General features: G+C 38.4%; 1 protein-coding gene across 3 annotated transcripts in view; it reads left to right on the plus strand.

Annotated features, from left to right (window-relative positions):
• Positions 1–18,421, plus strand: part of syt1a (synaptotagmin Ia) — a 205,529-nt gene that overhangs the window by 144,030 nt on the left and 43,078 nt on the right. For all 3 annotated transcript variants that reach the window (XM_084909776.1, XM_084909774.1, XM_084909775.1), the window contains one exon: positions 17,265–17,437. In XM_084909776.1, the coding sequence (XP_084765902.1) occupies positions 17,265–17,437 (173 nt within the window). The remainder of the gene's footprint in view (positions 1–17,264; positions 17,438–18,421) is intronic.

Raw genomic sequence — 18,421 nt, forward strand, 5'->3', positions numbered from 1 at the left:
AGTCTGATAAATGCATCAAGCCACATAACGATTATGGTCATCTTATCCACATTTATCTGCAGGAAATTCTGTGGCACCAACCATTTAAAATCTTGGATTCAGTCGTTCAGTGCATTAAGTTCAGGACTGTCAAAGAGATACTTTCTGTCATCCACATACGAGTGAAAACTCACAGTATGACTGTGGATGTCATGCTTCAGGGCTAACAGGTACAAACAGAACAGAAGAGGTCTAAGGACAGACCCCTGAGGTACTCCAGAGGTCATCCTCATAGATTACTATTACTTGCCAGTGACATCACTAAAACACCTGCCTGTAAGTAAGAATAAACCTTAACTAGAAAAGCCTGAAAACCCACCACTAAAACAAGTGTAAGGTTGCAAGTACAACCTTACCTTAGTTTGCATTTTGTACAACATGGTAGATCATTTCAGCAGTTCTGTTGTAACTAATGAAAGGATGCCCAAAAACAAAACAAAAAAAAGAAATGTTGTAAACAGGCTTCCACCTGTTGGAAATTCCAGCAGATGTTCATTAAGGACATCAAGCAGATGGTCGCACCTCATGACGTTGCAAACGTCAGTGAAAGTTTTCTTTTTGGAAATATTTTTCAACCATAACACAAGATTTTAAATGGGCAATTAAACAACCGCCAATCAGCGAAAAACGAAGTTCTGTGTTGTGACACTAAATGTATCTTCTTAAAGCACTGGATTTAATGGATAGATTACTCAAATACTCCTACTGTTAGAATTACTGATTACTGGGAAATGACAGATGCCATAAGAAGTAACAAATTGTCCTAACGGCAATCTGTATCGATAAAATAGTATAAAAATCTTTATGTAAAAAACACAATAAGTAAAATTCTGTTTTCGCAGTTAGTACCTATAATGACTTTTATTGTTTAAAATACAAACATCTGAGTGCATTCAGTAAGACTGTGCTGTAAGCATGACTAAAAAGTGATTCAGCAGTGGTTGTGAGTGAGCATTTGCTGGTGACGCACAAAAAGCAGCCAGTGTCACCGATGACCTTGACGACAACTTCAAGTGAACCAGGCGGCCTGATTATTTACTTATTCATTTGTTTTTGTGGCGCTTCTGAGTCAAAGTACTAACAACAGCATTTAACATTTAACACTGAATTGCCCAAAAAGTAGAAAGGCGTAATCAAATTTGAAGAGTGGAATAAACATCTGGCAACAATAATTCAAGCGTTTGACACGATGCATCACCAAATTATGCGTAGCAGCCTTTATTATTTGCGGTTAGAGTTTCTGCTTTTCTGCCTCAGTAGAGCATTCAGTCAGAACAATATTTCTTTCTACATAATACCTCCTTCTCTTCTTCTTTTATCACCAAACCTCTTCTTTTACATTTAAATGTGTTTTCTTTTTCTTTTTTCCTGGAAAATTTTGGAGCATAAAGTTTTAGGGAAAGAGTTATCATTGCGTTTCATTCTCTGATTGTGTTTGCATTCAGAAGAAATCTATATAAGGACATATCCACGGGCTCACGTGGAAGTAATATCCTCAACAGGAAATGGCTTCTTTGGAAGAGAAGCCCTGCTTCGTCACCACCGACACAAACGGGAGTAGTCATATTCCCACATTGCAGAGATTTAATAGTGCATGAAAAATGTCACCTTCTACAGAGGAACATTTATTTGTTAAAGGCAGCATATTTGTGTGAAAAAATAATAAAAGCTATAATTTATATTCAAATATTTCTCATGGCTAAAACTACAGAGGATTTAGCTCCATGTGGGCTTAAATGAGATGCTGATGCAAAATGAAAACACATTTGTGGTGCGGTGGGTGAATGATTGGGATCAACGCTATTCAGTGTTGCGATTGGCTGAGGTTTATATCTCCCCTGGCTCGGCTTTAAACGTCTGTCACCGAAACCCACTGCAGTTCCAACACAACTGAAGCCTGACAGCTTCCTCATGTCTCATTAGGTTGTGGAGCAGATAACTCGTATTCATATCATTTTAAAATTTTGTACTTTGAAGAAGTAAATTATACCAACTTTGGTTCACCTCAGGCAAAATGAAAAGTTCACCAAAATCAGACCAGGGTCTTACTGCTGTTTTTTCTCACCTCCAGTCAAAAGCAGTGAGGGTATTTTTCTCTCTCTGTGGAATATCGATACTGTCTGGAGAAAGCCGGCTTGCTGCGTGCTCAGCACAGCCTCAGTACTGTGGCTTCAGAAGATCTTCTTTGGGGATTATAGCCCAGTGTAAGACCTGCATGCTTTTAATAAAGGTGGTCACGTGGTAATAATGGTCTCACTGGCCGAACATGTTGAATTCTCTGTGGCAACAATATTGTCTTGGCCCATCTATTTAAGCAAAATCTTTGTAAATGTTTGTGAATTTAAGCAATTTTTTTTAAAGATAATTACAGCATGTTTTAAGATAATGTATTTATTGTTACTCAATTAATCTGCTAACTCAGTAGTCTGTCTTCAGATTGGTTGTTTTGTTTGATCAGAAGAAGAAGAAGCAATAAAATAAAATGTAAAACCAAGAAAAGATTCAAATCCTGCCACAACCTTTATTTTCCCTGGATAAACATACTAAATACCATGACAAATGAATAATAAAGTAGAGTGGCAAACATCTGATTAAACTTTACCTGCTGCTGGTATATTTTTTTGAATCAAGTAGCTTAATCATTTTTTCATCTTTTTTTATTATTAGCTGTTCATTTTACACTTAAATTCAATAAATGAAGAAGACATTTCCCTTTTATCCAGACTGATGTGCAAGTGTACCCATTCGTCAGGCCGCCACCACCACACAATTGGCCTTTGTGTTAAGGCCCAAAAGTTGGGTGTTGCTTAGTGCTCACACAGTGACAGCGTTATCCTGGATAAACCTCCGCCATGGCATTACTTGAGTAAATACATGACACTGAGTCGTTCAAAAGCGATGTTGTTACTCGTGAGCAATTCAAGCCTAGAGTAAATACACTCTCTGTTCTAAAGACGTCAGACACAAATCTAAGAACACACATGAATGTGAGGGTGTTAAAACTGACCGTGATAGCCCAGAGGGAGATTCTTATGTTGAGGACAGGCTTAAAAATCTTGGAAATACACTTGTGAAACATATTTTTTTGTGTATTAATGCATCAGAAAATTGGAACTAGTGGAGGTAAATTGAATGTTTAAAATGTCAGTTAGTTTTAAATATTGATTATTACTCTTTTTTAACAAACATTTGAAAACGTTGGTACGTGCTATTTCTTAATAATGGCAGAATTTAATGTATTTGTACATTAAATTCTACCATTTGTTAACAAATTGCTGGTTTTTGCAGAGTTGCACAGTTCAGACAGATGTTGATTTATTATAGCAGCAGAATACAGAGTTCAGTCTCTGGGCTTTAAACATATCATTCCTGCAAATATCTGACATATAAATTGAGAAGTGGTAACCAGAGATGGGCAGTAACGCGTTACTGTAATCCGATTACTTTTTTCAAGTAACGAGTAAAGTAAGGGATTACTATTGCAAAAATGGTAATTAGATTACTGTTACTTTCCCGTAGGAACGCTGCGTTACTGCGTTACTAAAACCGTGATTTTTTTTGCGAGAATGTCTTATGACAATGATGCAAGCGAGTGTGATGTTTGTGACAACAGCTGTGTGTAGATCAAGAATGGATATGTATGGAGAGTATGAGCGTGCAGCGTTTAACGCGTGGAAGTACTGACCTTACTTTGAGTTTGATTCCATAAAAAGTGACAAAAACATTAGTGTCCGTTGTGCGTGGGAAGAAAACATCTTTTACAGCGAAAAAAAACCCCCTAAACTTCCAAGCAAGCACCGAGTGCACTACGACGTAATGGGAAATTCACTGAGAAACTCGCGGATTCTTCCACTGACCGCTGCGGCACACCTGCACCAGGGCAAACCTCCGCCTACCCCACTCCTGCTTTACAGGTGAAAATAGAGCAACAGGACCGCTGAGTCTTTGATTTTATTTATTTTCTGCTGTGTTTCACTTGCATCTATTTGAAAGACTGAGTGTAAACACACACAAAAAAATTCTTTTATGTGCTGGAATGTGCAGAAAATAGGTTTAAATGTTAATCAAATTTCTTCCAGTCAGAGAATGTTGCATATAATTAAATTTTTGCTTCATGCATAAAGTTAAAAGATTAAAACTAATAAAATAAGTTTTAAAAAGAGACTTTTTCATTTGATTACATTTTGTATGATGGATTATACAGAAAAAGTAGAACTGGGCTGAAAGATCTATCGCTTTATCACCTATTCAGGTTGTAAATTGTGTTTTTTAAAAGTAACTAAGTAATTAATTACTTTTGAAAATAAGTAATCAGTAAAGTATCGGGATTACTTTTTAGGGGAAGTAATCAGTAATTAGTTACTGATTACTTTTTTCAAGTAACTTGACCAACATTGGTGGTAACTAAGTATTTCCCTGGAGCTTACAGGTGGATGGTGGGGGCATTGAAACACACACAGCAATGCAGGACAGAAGCAGCACTGACATGTCGTATGAGACGTTAACGATTTTAAAAAATCACAGTGATGATGTAGAAATCTGGGGGGGGAAAAAACTCGCGTTTTAAATATGATACACTTGGTATTACAGGGTTAAATGGACTGCCAACTTAAGAAGGGATTTACATGTTTAGTTATTAGGATTCTATTATTAGATTTTGATATTATTATTATTGTTCATGGCTGAACTGTTTCCAAAGGCCAAGTGTAACTTTCACCTAAACAGTGCTCATGAACAGCAGAGGACTTCCCATTACTTATCATTCGCAGTAACCCAGAATCGCTGTTTATGCATATTCAAAACACTAGCATCCATTAGAACTACCCTGGCTGCTTGTGCTACACAAGATGATGTTTTTTGTAGATGTTTTCAGCAGCACATGATCAAATAATTGGGCAGTACTCCAGATGTGACAGAACAATCAGCTCACAACATCAATCAGGACAAAATGGGAACATGCAGGGCATTTTCTGGAAAGAGAAAATTGTTTTAGCCATTTTGGAGGTGATGTAATCAGCATGGTCAGACCAACGAGTCAAAGCTACCACACAGTAATTTAATTTTACTAACCTCCTCAGTTTAAATCTTATATGTCTAGGTGCAGTGCAGCAGTATTAACCAGAACACATGTGTATTGCCAATTGAAGGTACTTTGAGTAGCTTTAAGAAAACTAGAATCCGTTGAGTAGCTTTGCTGTAGTTTAACTTCCTCCAGTGCAAATAACTCATACATTGCAAAGCTTTCCTTTCAAAGTACTTTCCCCAGTCCTTTTGGAAAAATAGCCATCTGAGCTACAGTTTTTCCAAATGATCAAGCCTTCACATCCTCATAAATATGAGCACACACGTCCAAACACGCATTAAACCACACTCCGACTTCTGATTGAACACAGCAGCTGCCTCCAAGGAACCCAGTGCATTGAATTTCTTAGTAGGTTTTCTAAACACCCAAGCCTCTACTTCCTGATAACAATTAACCTCTGAACACAGAGGCTGTTTGATCCATGGCTGCTGGCTCCACCAGCTATTAGTCCAAATAACACAAACAAACGACTGACATTTCAGGAAAATTAATAATAAAGATCATATTTTTCCTTTTCTTTTATTCTCCTTTTAGACAGTCAACAGCACAAATATTTTAACAACGCTGACAAAAAAAGATGGTCAGATTTCATTAGAAAACATCTTAATTTCATCTAAAAAAACACTTACATTGTTAGCAGGTACAAAAAATCAAGATGTCTTATTTAACATTTCCCTGGTTCCCATAAGAATAATATAAACTGAAGAGCTTGTGCCTTCTCTTGAGCTGACTCTTTGACTAAAAGCCTTCTGTGATAGCACAACTTTGTCTCTATGTTTGAGCCTAATAGAGAAAAGTGTCATACAGCTCATGGCTGCAGCTAAAAGACTACAAGACTGAAATACATCGTGCTGTAATCTGATAGGAGGCTAAAGAAAATGTTTTAAACTGTCTCAACTTCTTTGACTCCGTGGCAGCTCACATTCAACAGACAGCAGAGTTTATTAAAGGGGATTACGGTGGTGGATCAGCGGAGCTATTCATCTCTGCCTCCCTACTGCTCTTGTCACGGGTTGCTTGGAGGATCCACTCGCAGGACTCCTGGGTAGCGTTCAAACAGAGATTGTTTATTACAGATCTTCACCAAGTGTATGTACAGACAGTGCGAGGTTAGTGCTATATACAAGACGTGAGGGGCAGGGGTCCAGGGCTCCAGGGAAAATGGGGAAATCACACACGCGCTCAGAACAGCCTCTCTCCACTCCGCTAGCGACCTGTCACTCCTTCCACACTCCACACAGGGAAACACGGGGACGGGTCCGGGGAATCTAGGAACAAAGGAACACGTTAAGTCTCTGAGACAGAGGCACGGGAAACTTGAGCTAGGTGTGTACTGACAAGAGCCTTCACAACAATCCAGCGTTGAACAGCTGATCTCCTCCTTCTAATATACCAGCTGGTCTGATGAGGCCCAGGTGTGCACGATCCGGGAAGGCGTGGACCGAGGGCGTGAACCCGCCATGAGTTCCGCCCCGGCAAAACAGGGGAGAGGGAGAGAGAGGAAAAAGAGAAGAGAAGGGGGGCTAGGAGTGGAGAGATGCTGATCAGCGCCTTGCCGATCTCGCAGGTCGTGACAGCTCTGGCAACAATCCTCGCTGCCTACTCTCTGCCCTCGCTTTACAAAAGTTTGCCCATCACGAGACACCATCAGGGGCTGGTCCAGCCACAGCCTGATCAGTGCTCAACCACCAGCAGCCTCTTTCTCTGAGAACATCAGCTCTCTGGGAAACAGATCCTCTGTATTCTCACATATGCACATATCTGAGAAAGTTTCTGCATCATTACCCCGAGAGATCAAGGTAGTGATGAGGGCGACATTTAGAGCTCAAATGTATTTTATGAGTCTCTGTGCTGAAGCTTTATTGCTATGAAAGGCAATTAAACATTCACAAACCCTCACTCAAATGGTGATTTTTTATTTTAGTAGCACTCAGTAACCACAGCTCCAATGCCATTTTGATGAGAATATAATACAGAATTAATAGCATTGGACATGTTCTCGAAGTTACTAAATCCTAACAAAATCTGAACTGATCAGGTGTCACATCAAGACCACCTGCCTAATATTGTGTTGGTCTTTCTTTTGCTGCCAAAGCAGTCCTGAACCGTAAAGGCTCCACTAGACATTTGAAGTTGTGCTGTGGTATCTAGCATCAAGATGTTAGCAACAGATGCTTTAAGTCCTGTGAGTTGTGAGGTGAGGCCTCCATAGACCAAACGTGTTTGTCCAGCACATCCCACAGATCCTTGATTGGATTGAGATTTTGGTGCCCAAGTCAACACCTCAAACTCGTTGTTGTGCTTCTCAAACAATTCCTGAACCATTTTGCTTTGTGGAAGGGCACAAAGAACACCCCACCCATCAGTGAATAACCTTTCCATTAGAGGGTGTCCGTGGTCTGTGAAACGGCTTAGGTAGGTGGTACACGTCAAAGTAACATCCACGTGGATGGAAGGACCCAAGGTTTCCCAGAAAAATATTGCCCAAAGTGTCATACCGCCTCTGCTGGCTTGACGTCTTCCCATAGTGCATCCTGGTGCCAGATGTTCACCAGGAAAACAGGGCACATGCACCCTGCAATCCATTGGATGTTAAAGAAAATGTGATTCATCACCACCTTCATCACATCAAAAGCAGCTAGCATGTCTTCCCTCTTGTTCTGATTGTTCCTGATTTCATCTGTTTTTCCCTGAAATGGTGAAACAGGTTTGTTGTTTCACCTTAGGCAGGAACTGTTTTCTTACCTGTTTAGCAAAGTAGCTCCTGTTTCATTATGTAAACTGATATGCGACTCTCACTCTCAGACATGCCTGGGCTTATCTTGTTATTGTGTGTGTGCTGGCGAATGTAAGCATATGGCTTCGCTATATCTTTGGTATCAGGATATGTGCTGACAATATGACAACCTTCAAAAATAGTTTCATAAGATACCTGAGGGACCAATCCTGCCAACTGGTGGGGTTCAGCTTGTTCTGGGGTTTGGCAGAAATAAGGAAAGCCAAAGACATCTAGAGTCATCAAATAATTCTGAAGAGTAAACAATAATAGAGTCTGGCACCCATCAATGCTTGTTTTATGTTAGTGGATCAGAATTTTCTTGTAGAAAACTGAAAAAAAGGCAGGAAAGAAAAGCATTTCCTAATTTGACCAAATTACAAAGATGTAGACTTGCTGATTTTAAATTAAATCGCATATAAAGGTACTCTGAGTGCAGGGTTCATTTTAATCAGCTTCCACCTATTGCATAGGGAGTCATTGTTGCAGAACGCTGGATGATGCTCCCTGCTGCAGATGTATTGTTTCCTTAAACGAGCCACAGCGGGGAAAAGGGCATGGACTCGTAGGCATAACAAGATATAATACCAAGGTTAATTGACCAACAGGGTCCTGTCTTATTGGATTAGTGTGGCTATAACACAGATGCAATATAAAACTTGCATACACACCCCACCCTTTTAAATCTATCGCTCCAGCTCTGTCCATTTGTGAAGCTTCTCTCTCTCATGTAAAGTGCTTTGTATTTGTATAAAGGAGATGAATTCAACAGAAGCTCTTTTAATTATAGAATTAGTCAGAACAGAGACATCATAGCATCTTTATCTTTACTACAGCAAAGGAAACGTGAGGGTGACTGAACTTTCAATGCAAAAAGTTGTATGACAGAAATTCTCACTATCATTTAGATCAATTCCATTAGGTACATAATAGCTGCTATTGCAGGTACAGTACTGTGCACTTGTGCTTATGAGCCATCTTTCTTCAACTTTGTTAGTCAGCCTCTTTACCTTTAACTTTTTAGCTGCACCAGAAAAAAACTGCAGACCGAGCCTGCCAGTAGCAACAGTCCCACTGTAAATTCTCCCAAAATTGCATAGTCTAATCTAATAAATGTATTTATATTTATGGATTAATTTTCTGTACGTACAGCAGATCATGTGCATGAAGTTAAGGTTTTCAAACAAAAGATGAGTGTAAACAAAATGTTGGTAATAATCCGTGTATTAATGTATTGCATATAAATGGCATCTATAATTTGAAAAACAAAACAAGTTGTAATAAATAATAATTCTTAATAATTTTTAATTATTCTCAAACTTTCATGGTCAGTGTCTGTAGTTTCTGTTCTTGTGTTTCTGATGTTTTTTCTTTGTCTTCTGTGCACCGCTGTGTCTCCTTCCTTGTATTTCTGTCTCAGTCTCATGTCAGTCTCTAGTCACTTCCTATTTTATTTTGTTAATTAATTTTTTTGTATGTCATTGGGTTCTTTGTTTCTCCATGGAGAATCCACTGGATTAGCAACATTACTGGATTTTAATGTAGTATCTCTGATGAGGTTTTGTTCCCTCCTTTAGTTTAGTCTTCACAATATTATTTTGGAAATTGACTGGATGCTCCATATTTTAACTGATTTAACATAATATAACTTCCCATCATTCTCATCTGCTCTGTGGACCTTGATGTGGACTCCAAAAAATATTGCATATTTTTAGGTGATGTGGAGAACTTCTGGTTTAATCACAAGCACTGTCTAGAGTGTTTACTTCGGCCTAATGGTTTCAGCCTATACTTTGCCTCCCTACAGTTCCTCATACATACAAATAGCCCATAGTCTATGGACCCTACTTCCATAACCTGTGGGGTTCTGCAAGGTTTAGTCCTAGGTCCTGTATTATTTTCTTTCTACATTCTTCCTTCACTTGGTAGCACTTGATCTTTTAATAACATTTCTTATCATTTTTATGCCGATGATGATCGACTGTATAATAGTTTTAGACCTCACCATCTGTCCAACCTAGATTACTGTTTATCCCAAATTATTAACAGAGTCTCCAATAATTATCTTGCGTTAAATTCCAACAAGACTGAGGTGACGATTATAGCTCCTCCTGAACTAGATCCAAATATCAGCTAAACGTTTGCTTCCTTCTGTTCATCTGTTATATAAAGCATTCATGATCTTGGTGTAATATTTGATTCTTAGCTTTGACTCAAATCAAAAATATATTTTACATTACTGTTTCTTTTTAACGAAGCTTTTGTTGAGATTTGTGATGATAGTTTTGTATTGCTATTGACTGCATTTTAATTTTATATTGTTTTGTTGTGATTACTGCTCATTTTTATTTTGATTGTGCAGTGGTTTGAAACTACACATCTGTGAAAAGTGCTTTTTAAATACTGATTTGTTATTTGTCTGTCTTTGTTTCTCTCCCCTGTTTTTTCTCGTTGTTTTGTTTTGTTTTTTATTTTTTTTTATTTTGAACAACTTCTTTAGTTTGATGTGCTTTTGTGTCACTTTCAAAACGTACATTTACTTTTTGCAGCCATGGCTCTGATAGGACTAGCACTATTGCAACACAACATTAAAGGAGATCCTGTGCCTTGAATGCACAGGCAGCATAGAAAAAAATTATTTACAAATCAGTCCATTAACCTTTAATTGTTTTTATTTGTAGACTGACTACAATGGTTTTTCATGATTCAAAATCACACACTGGACGGCACAGTTCCTCAGTTCATATGCAGACTGCTTCTTCTGCTCCTTTTAGTCACTTTTCTTCTAATTGGCTCTCCTTCATAAGCAACAGGTTTGAACAGAAGGTGGGTGGGGCTTCTGTGCCAGTGTGACCAAACTGGGGACATTCATTTTAACCGATATCATACAGAGCCTGTCTGGAAGTTTTGACTTACAGGAATTACTTGTGCATACGCTGACATTTACATTTGAAACTGTGGCTATGTTTACAGTATATGCAAATGCATATGAAAGAAAATAAGAAAAAGCACTTAAGCCCTAAAACATACAGTTAGAATGCATTAGCTAAAGGCATTTACAGAAAGTTGATATGCATTTTTCTTTTCTCATGAGGCTCTATTGATGCTATTCACTGTAGAAAACCACCACATACTGTCAGAATGACTCACAGTCCTGCAGTAGTTTATACTCCTTTCTATGGAGTCAGTTTTAGAACACCTACAGTGTGTGTAAATGTCAGCCAGTGAAGCATGAGTTTTTCCTTTTATGTTGAGGTTATTGCTCTTTAACTTCGTTTCACTGTGAAAAAATGATCTCTAATAATATCTTCTTAAAACCCAGCATGGTAATGTGTCAGAGAAATCATCAGAATATTTTGAGCTCAAGTTTTGTACCAGATTATGTTTCACTCTTCTAGCAGGATGTAGATCTGTCACTCAGAGCCCTTTGATAGGATTAAACAAATCTCAAAAATGTAACAAAATTTACAATCTGCACATCTTCATTTTCATCTTGTTAATGATTAGAGATGTGAAGGCAGATGTACAAAGATGAACTACATGAGTCAGTGTCTAAAGTACTTTGAAGGTCTCACTGTTTAGGGCTCTGCTTTACTGGCATGCTGTTCTGTTGACGGAGCTGAAAAGTGATTTCAGCCTTCAGGAACAGCAAACATGGATCTCATCATGCGCAACCCACCCATTAGAGAAACTCCATTTTCCATGCCATGTCGCATGGCGGAACGAGAGATAAGTGTTGGGAGTTGAAGTGTTGAAGTGCGTGTGCTGGCAACACTCCCTCTTGCTCTCTCCCTTTCACTTTCTCGCTCTATTTCTCTCTTGAGAAAAGACACTCACACAATGTAGTTAATTAGGAAATGCTTTTATTGCTTTCTGGGACTCAGGTTCCTTTAATTAAGGAACACAGAAGTGCCTTTCACTGGAAGACGCATGCTTGATGAATAAGATAAGGGCTGGTTTCATGCGTTGATTGGACTGTTAGCGCCTAAATGACATTCCATCAGGCATTTTGAGTGTCGATGAAATGCCAGAATGACAGTAAGCATTTGGAATTGGGGGAAAAAAGATTTTACTCTGTATATATTCAGAGTTTTGCTTCCGTTTGGGGAAAAATCCACATTTTTAGTTTTAGTTATTGTTATCGTTGTGATCTGCCAGCTTGTAATACAGACTTGTCACATCTCTGACACTTCCATTACAATACTGTCTCCTTAGCTTACTTCCTGTTTGCATTCATACATGGAAGCTAGAAGTACCTGTTTAGATGCTAAAAAATGCCACTATATATTCTCATAAGCTTCTAGCAAACTATAGAGCAGGGGTGGGAAACTCCAGGCCTCAAGGGCCGGTGTCCTGCAGGTTTTAGATATCACCCTGGGTCAACACACCTGAATCAAATGATTAGTTCATTACCAAACTTCTGGAGAACTTCGAGAAATGTTGAGGTGGTAATTTAGCCATTTAAATGAGCTGTGTTGGATCAAGGACACATCTAAAACCTGCAGGACACCGGGCCATGAGGCTTGGAGTTCCCACACTCCTGCTATAAAGGTACAATTTATAGTACTGTGCAAAAGATGTTTAATTTGTTTATATTTTGCTTAAAAAAGGGGGAAATAGGTGCAGTGATTTATTGAAACATCTGCAAGCATACATAGAAATACAGTATATAAGGCAAACAGTGAGTTTGTACAATTCTAACCAGTTTGAAAGTCAATATTTGGCGTGATCACATTATGAAGGCTTCTCAAAAGACATTCAAAGCTCTTCTTGGGATGTTGGATGCCTTTTTTGTCCATTCTCTATTAAGATGATCCCACACTGCTTGGATATGTTCCAGGGTCCGGGGAGACCGGTCCATGACTGATGGTGATGATGTTTTATTGTTCACTGATTATAGTTTGAAGCAGCAATCAAGCAGCAATTTATCTGGATCTGTTGCCACTTTTTTTCAGCCCAGTTCCATTAATTTGGCATACCTTCTTCCAGTTTCTTGTCTGTGTCTGTTACATGTAGACACAACACTGGTTCATCCCTTTACTTAGGTTTTTTTTAAGCTTAACAATGATCTATGAATCATTTAAGGGTCTTAACAATCAAACAAAACACACAAAAACCTTTCTTCTGACAAAGGTAAAGTACAAGGAACTGAATGAAAACAAGAAATTCAGTCTGAACTTAAGAAAGCGTGGAGAACTATTCCTCAAGACCACTTTTAAAAATTACAGGAAAGTCTGGCTCCTTGGAGGCAAAGTATTGCTCAAAACCGTTGCACTGTACTGTATTTCTCTTGAGATTTAATCATGCAGCATATCATGAAACATAAATGCCGCTGGTCCAGCTTTTCCAATTAGGCAGTCATTACAAAGGTGTGTTTTGGAATAAATGTAATATGAATATTAAATTTTTAGGGGTAAACAAATCATTTATTCAGGTGTAATTGGAGAATTATTAAACAGCGCTCACTAGATTAAAAATGCTACAATGTGCACTTTTTACCATTGAGTAGTGCCAAATGGCTTAAGTTACTTACACTTTAAGCCCTTAATATAGTACAGTTAAGAGAAAAGTGAACGCAGGATGATTGCTGTGTGATTGTATATACGTACAAATGCTATGATCAGTATTCTAAGAAGATAAAGTAATCCCCTGATATGGTTAGGGTAAAGATAAAGGCTTAAGGGGTCGATTCAAACAATAATTCGGGCTGGACTATTAGTCACATTTTTGTAAATTACACTAATAACATTATAAGAAAGAGGAAAGTACCCTTAACTGTGCATAAGCAATACAAAAAAGATAAATTGTTGGGATATTATATGCATATGTATATATAACAACATTACGTTTGCAGTGGTTGTGGATGCACCATTTAAACTCACTAGGAATACACCGGTCATTGCACATACACTTATATAAAGAGAGAGGAGCAATAGAAATAAACTAGACTTTTTAAACAGTGACTAAGATACAGCGAGTTCACACTTACCAGCCAGAAAACTTCATGCACACGTTCACTGAAAGCAGTCATGAGCTGCAAGAATGTGGAACGTGATGCGTGGATTCTGTGTGATCCATTGATTCTTCACAGCGTGCCACAATGCTACCCCCCAGGTCATGGGGAATTATCCCACTTCTCCCAGTCGGCCAGCCCACCCATGTTTACTGCCCATAGTTGGGTATTGTGGGCCTCTCAACTGGGTGTGGTTTTCAGAGTATGCTCTCTTCACAAGTGATGTGTAATTAATTCCTTTGAATCTTCTTGCTTCAAAAATATAACAAGACTGACAAACTCCCAATAGAAAAACAGCCTTGTGTGTAAGGAGTAAGAAAGCGAACATTTCCCGGCTCAAGAGTTTATTCTGTGCACGGTGTCAAGTTTGTAAAGGAAATACTCCTGGTTTTATTTGGCTCATTGTAAACGAGGCCTATCCAGTTTCACCTCCATTACCACGCTGCTCCAAGGCAAGGCCAAAGCTGTAGATCCCGAAGTTATTTTAGAGCATCACTCACTGTTTTTCCTTGGAGGAGAGTGCTTATTGATTTTGTCAAAAGAATCGATTTCTTTCCCTCCTCTCTCCCTTTCTCCCCCCCTCCCCCTTGGACCTCAGCAAAGGAACTGCAGCTGAATGTTGGTGAGCAAAACCCCAGAGAGAGTTTGTAATAGGCTTTTCCGTTTTGATGGGTCATTCTGGAGTTTTTCCAGATAAAGTCTTCAAGGGGCTGACTGATGTTTTCTATTATTTTGTAGGATTTAAGAGAATGGCAAGTATTATATCTGTCTGGTCCCCCCCCCCAATTCCTTTCTTATATTTGGTTGTATGGATGGGTTTTGTGACCTCTTGGTGGTGTTGAACGCTTAAGGTGTGGAGAACAGCAGCAAGAACAGAACGGGCATCAGTGACAACAGATATGACTTAGGTCAGAGGTTAAGTGGGAGTGGGTTGCAAAGCAGCTTACAGATGTGTAGCAACTGTATTTGTTGGCCTCTCATTATTTTCATTGCATCTGGGCTGCTGTCCCTCCGGTGCTTAAAAACCACCCACTTCTCCTTCAATCGTTATGTTTGTGTGGTGTACACTGTATCCCTGTGTGTCCGCACCAGGCAGCGCCAGCTGACTGCTGGCTATAGTTGAGATAGGTGTCAACGTGTTTGCAGCTGGCTGTCACTGTGCTGTTGAGCCGAGCGTCTGACAGTGTGACAGTGTTGATTGCTGCTTGTCCAATTTCTCCAGTCAGGCTTATAGTGCAGGCCAGTAGCATATGGTGGAGTGAAAAGTAACGACTCGTATGTCACCTCAGTGAAAGTGCATTTTGTTTTGTTTTTTGTCGTGTTAGGAACCGTTTTAATCATAACTGAACAACAGTAGCTGCAAGTGTGCTGTGAAGAAATCACTTTTTCAAAGGGAGTTTTAAGGGCAGTAAGGACAAACTCGAAACTCTCGATTCCAAACTTTTAACTTGCATAAAGATCATTAGGTGACACTAAATTAATTAAGTTTCTGTTGTTGCTCCTGCTGGTTTTCTTTTGTTATTTTACTCTAATTCTGCTGCCATAATCAGATCTAGGCGATATTTAATCACTAATTAGTGATTAAACTAGTAACTGCCAAGAAGTGCTCACGGAAGTGTGACGTAAAAGTATTATTTTAAATACTTTGCCCAACATGAAACTTTCAAAATAGTCTCGATGAACCATCCAGAAGCACCACTGAGGATCAGAGTGGCTCTAGTGGTGGAAACAGACTTATAAACGCCGTTAAATCTCAGTGATTAGATACAAAAAATAGCATTTTTTTGGTCTTTTGTCTTTCTTCTCCAAAACAGTGTTTTTACTTCACTACTTTTTTTTATGATGCATGTAATATTATCATGCTGTTTTTGTTTTTGTCTAGTGCTAACATTTGATCTGAACAGAACAGTGGTGGTTGCTGACTCAAAAACGTGGAAAATCATCGTGTTTTTTACACTAATTGGCTACTTTTTGTTATGTTTTTGTATTTTCACACTAACAAGATGCGAAGCAGCATCAACTATATAAAAAATATGAAAAACAAAAGCAGCAAAATTGAGAATTATTCCTATTCAATGTGTTATTTCTATAGGGACATTTTAGGTAGCACGTTTACATAAACAGATGTTACAGTAGAGGTTACCTGTGGGAGGATGAACAACTGCTTTAACTTTACGGATCAGCTTCCGGTTTAAAGTTAATTTACTTCTTAAAACAATTAACACTAACACTGAGCTGTTATTGTTTTATTTAATTCAGCACAGATGCAGTAAATAAGACGTTCCTCTGGTGTGTCGTCAGCCCTGTTTGTGTCTCTAAATTACAATTAAGAATTTGATTCGGATAAACTTTTCTCAATCTCTCAATCTAATATCAGGATAAAAATCCCAAATTATGCAAAAAAGAATCAAACAAGCAATGACATATGTAATAAAATAAACTTTATTATTCCTGCTGGTACAAACATTAGGGTCAATGGAACCATTGATGGACTATTATACTGTTTTCACAGTGGGATAGACTTATATAATAATAATAATTATAGCATTTTTCTTTCTTTCTTTCTTTTTCTTTTGAAAAGGTCAAAAATTAGTCCATTGTAAATTTGACTTACAGGTGGAAAAAAACAACTTTTTGGACCAGGAAGACAGCCTGGTCCAAAAAGTTATTCTCCAGCTTTTTATCTTAAAAATGTTCAGGTTTAATGTAACCGCTGAGATTAGGCTCAGCAGGTTTCCCTTGGAGGAAAGTTTCTGTCTAAACCTGCAGTGTTTCTGGGAAAAATTTAAAAAGAAACCCAAAGCCTTAAATCCAAACACAAAAGATTAATTAAATTTTTTAAAGGTAATATGAAAGCTTAGAGCATGAGAACAATGTGAAAGCAAACCCCTCGCCGCCCCGTGAACCCGTTTGATTTTACTGCATTAGTGGATTGTCATGGTCACACCTCTGCTAATGCCTCTCCGGCACACCCTGCCAATTCACCACAGCTCTCGCTCCAAAGCAAGTTCTGTGTTGCCGGTGATTACCGTGAAAGTGTCAGCTGTCTGAGAATCTTTTGTTTAAATGGCAAGTGGAAAATGCCAACATCTGTTACTTCCACTAAATTGGCTGAAGCCGTTCAGTCAGGTCCGATCTTTAGGAGTCTTGACACTTTTTGATGGACTTAGTGCTGCTCTGTTGTACCAACTCTGTAGTCACACACGCTTTTCCTGCTTTTATCTCACCTGTAATTTGGTACAATCTCTACTTTTCAGGTCTTTGGTTCAGAGTGTTCACTGAAATGTTTTTCACTTGCCTCCAAGATTCACTCCTACTTCTGACCATCTCTTTGTTGTTTGTCCTTCTCACAGTGCCATCGTGGGCCATCGTCTCGATTGCCTTTGTGGCCATCATCCTGGTGTTAGCTTGCTGCTTCTGTGTCTGCAAAAAATGGATATTCAAGAAGAAAAACAAAAAGAAGGGCAAAGACAAGGGCAAAAATGCCATCAACATGAAGGACGTCATAGATGGGGCCAAAACCGAGGTAACGACTTTTTTAACTTTTGTTATTAAAATTCTGAAAAATTACCATCCCTACAATCCTAATTGAATAGGAAACTTAATGCCAAAAAATTTGATTCATAAATCCTGTTTGAAACGAATAAATCCAGTAATGTTTACTGTTTCATGTTTTTTGCTGTGTTTGAAATATATATATATATTTTTCTTACAATTTTAGGAAATCTGATTCTGTATGAATACAAATTAGTTCACCAAATTGATTTGTTAAGAGAACATTTTCAACTATATACATAGTTTCCACGTAACATCATAGTAACGCCCACCTGGATGGCAAAACAAGACTTTTTTCCCTGCTGTCTTCTAGCTGTTTCCACCCAAATATAAGTTGTTATTTTTTTTAATTGGATGCAGGAGTGACTCAGTTTGTTTACAGTGGCTAGAAAAGCTAACAGTATAACACGGATTCCAACCACATTCAATCCTTCTTGTCCAGTAGGTTGTGTCTTTTAAACATAGTATGCTAAATTTCCAGTGATATATTTTAATCTTGAGCTCTACTACCATAGCTTGGCATGATTTACATTTAAGAATAATCCTTCTTTAACCAATGTTCACAGTTAGGGATGTGTTCCTGACATCCCCTTCCTGTCTTTAGCACTACACAGAGCTAAGAGTAAAAACGGAGGCCATAGGGATTACGTGTATATATTATGACCTGGTTTAGTAACACTCACTATTGTTTTGCCAATGAAGCAAAAAATTCAATTCTATTCTTTCAATAATAATAATAATAATGACAACATCGGAGAGCTCACGGTGCTTTATATCGTGAGGTAAAGACTCTACAATGACACAGTGTTTTTCACCTCTCAAGCTATTTTTTTGTATGTCCAGGAAGTCCACCAGGGCCCTGTTACATAAATTTCGTGTGAATTTACCCGAGAAGTATTTAACAGCTACACCTGTGCCTAAGTAAACAGCCTTTAAGCTGACTCGAAAGAAGTAA

This window comes from Perissodus microlepis, chromosome 17, assembly GCF_051167445.1.
Source record: "Perissodus microlepis isolate ML-2025 ecotype Zambia chromosome 17, ASM5116744v1, whole genome shotgun sequence".
Lineage (NCBI taxonomy): Eukaryota > Metazoa > Chordata > Actinopteri > Cichliformes > Cichlidae > Perissodus > Perissodus microlepis.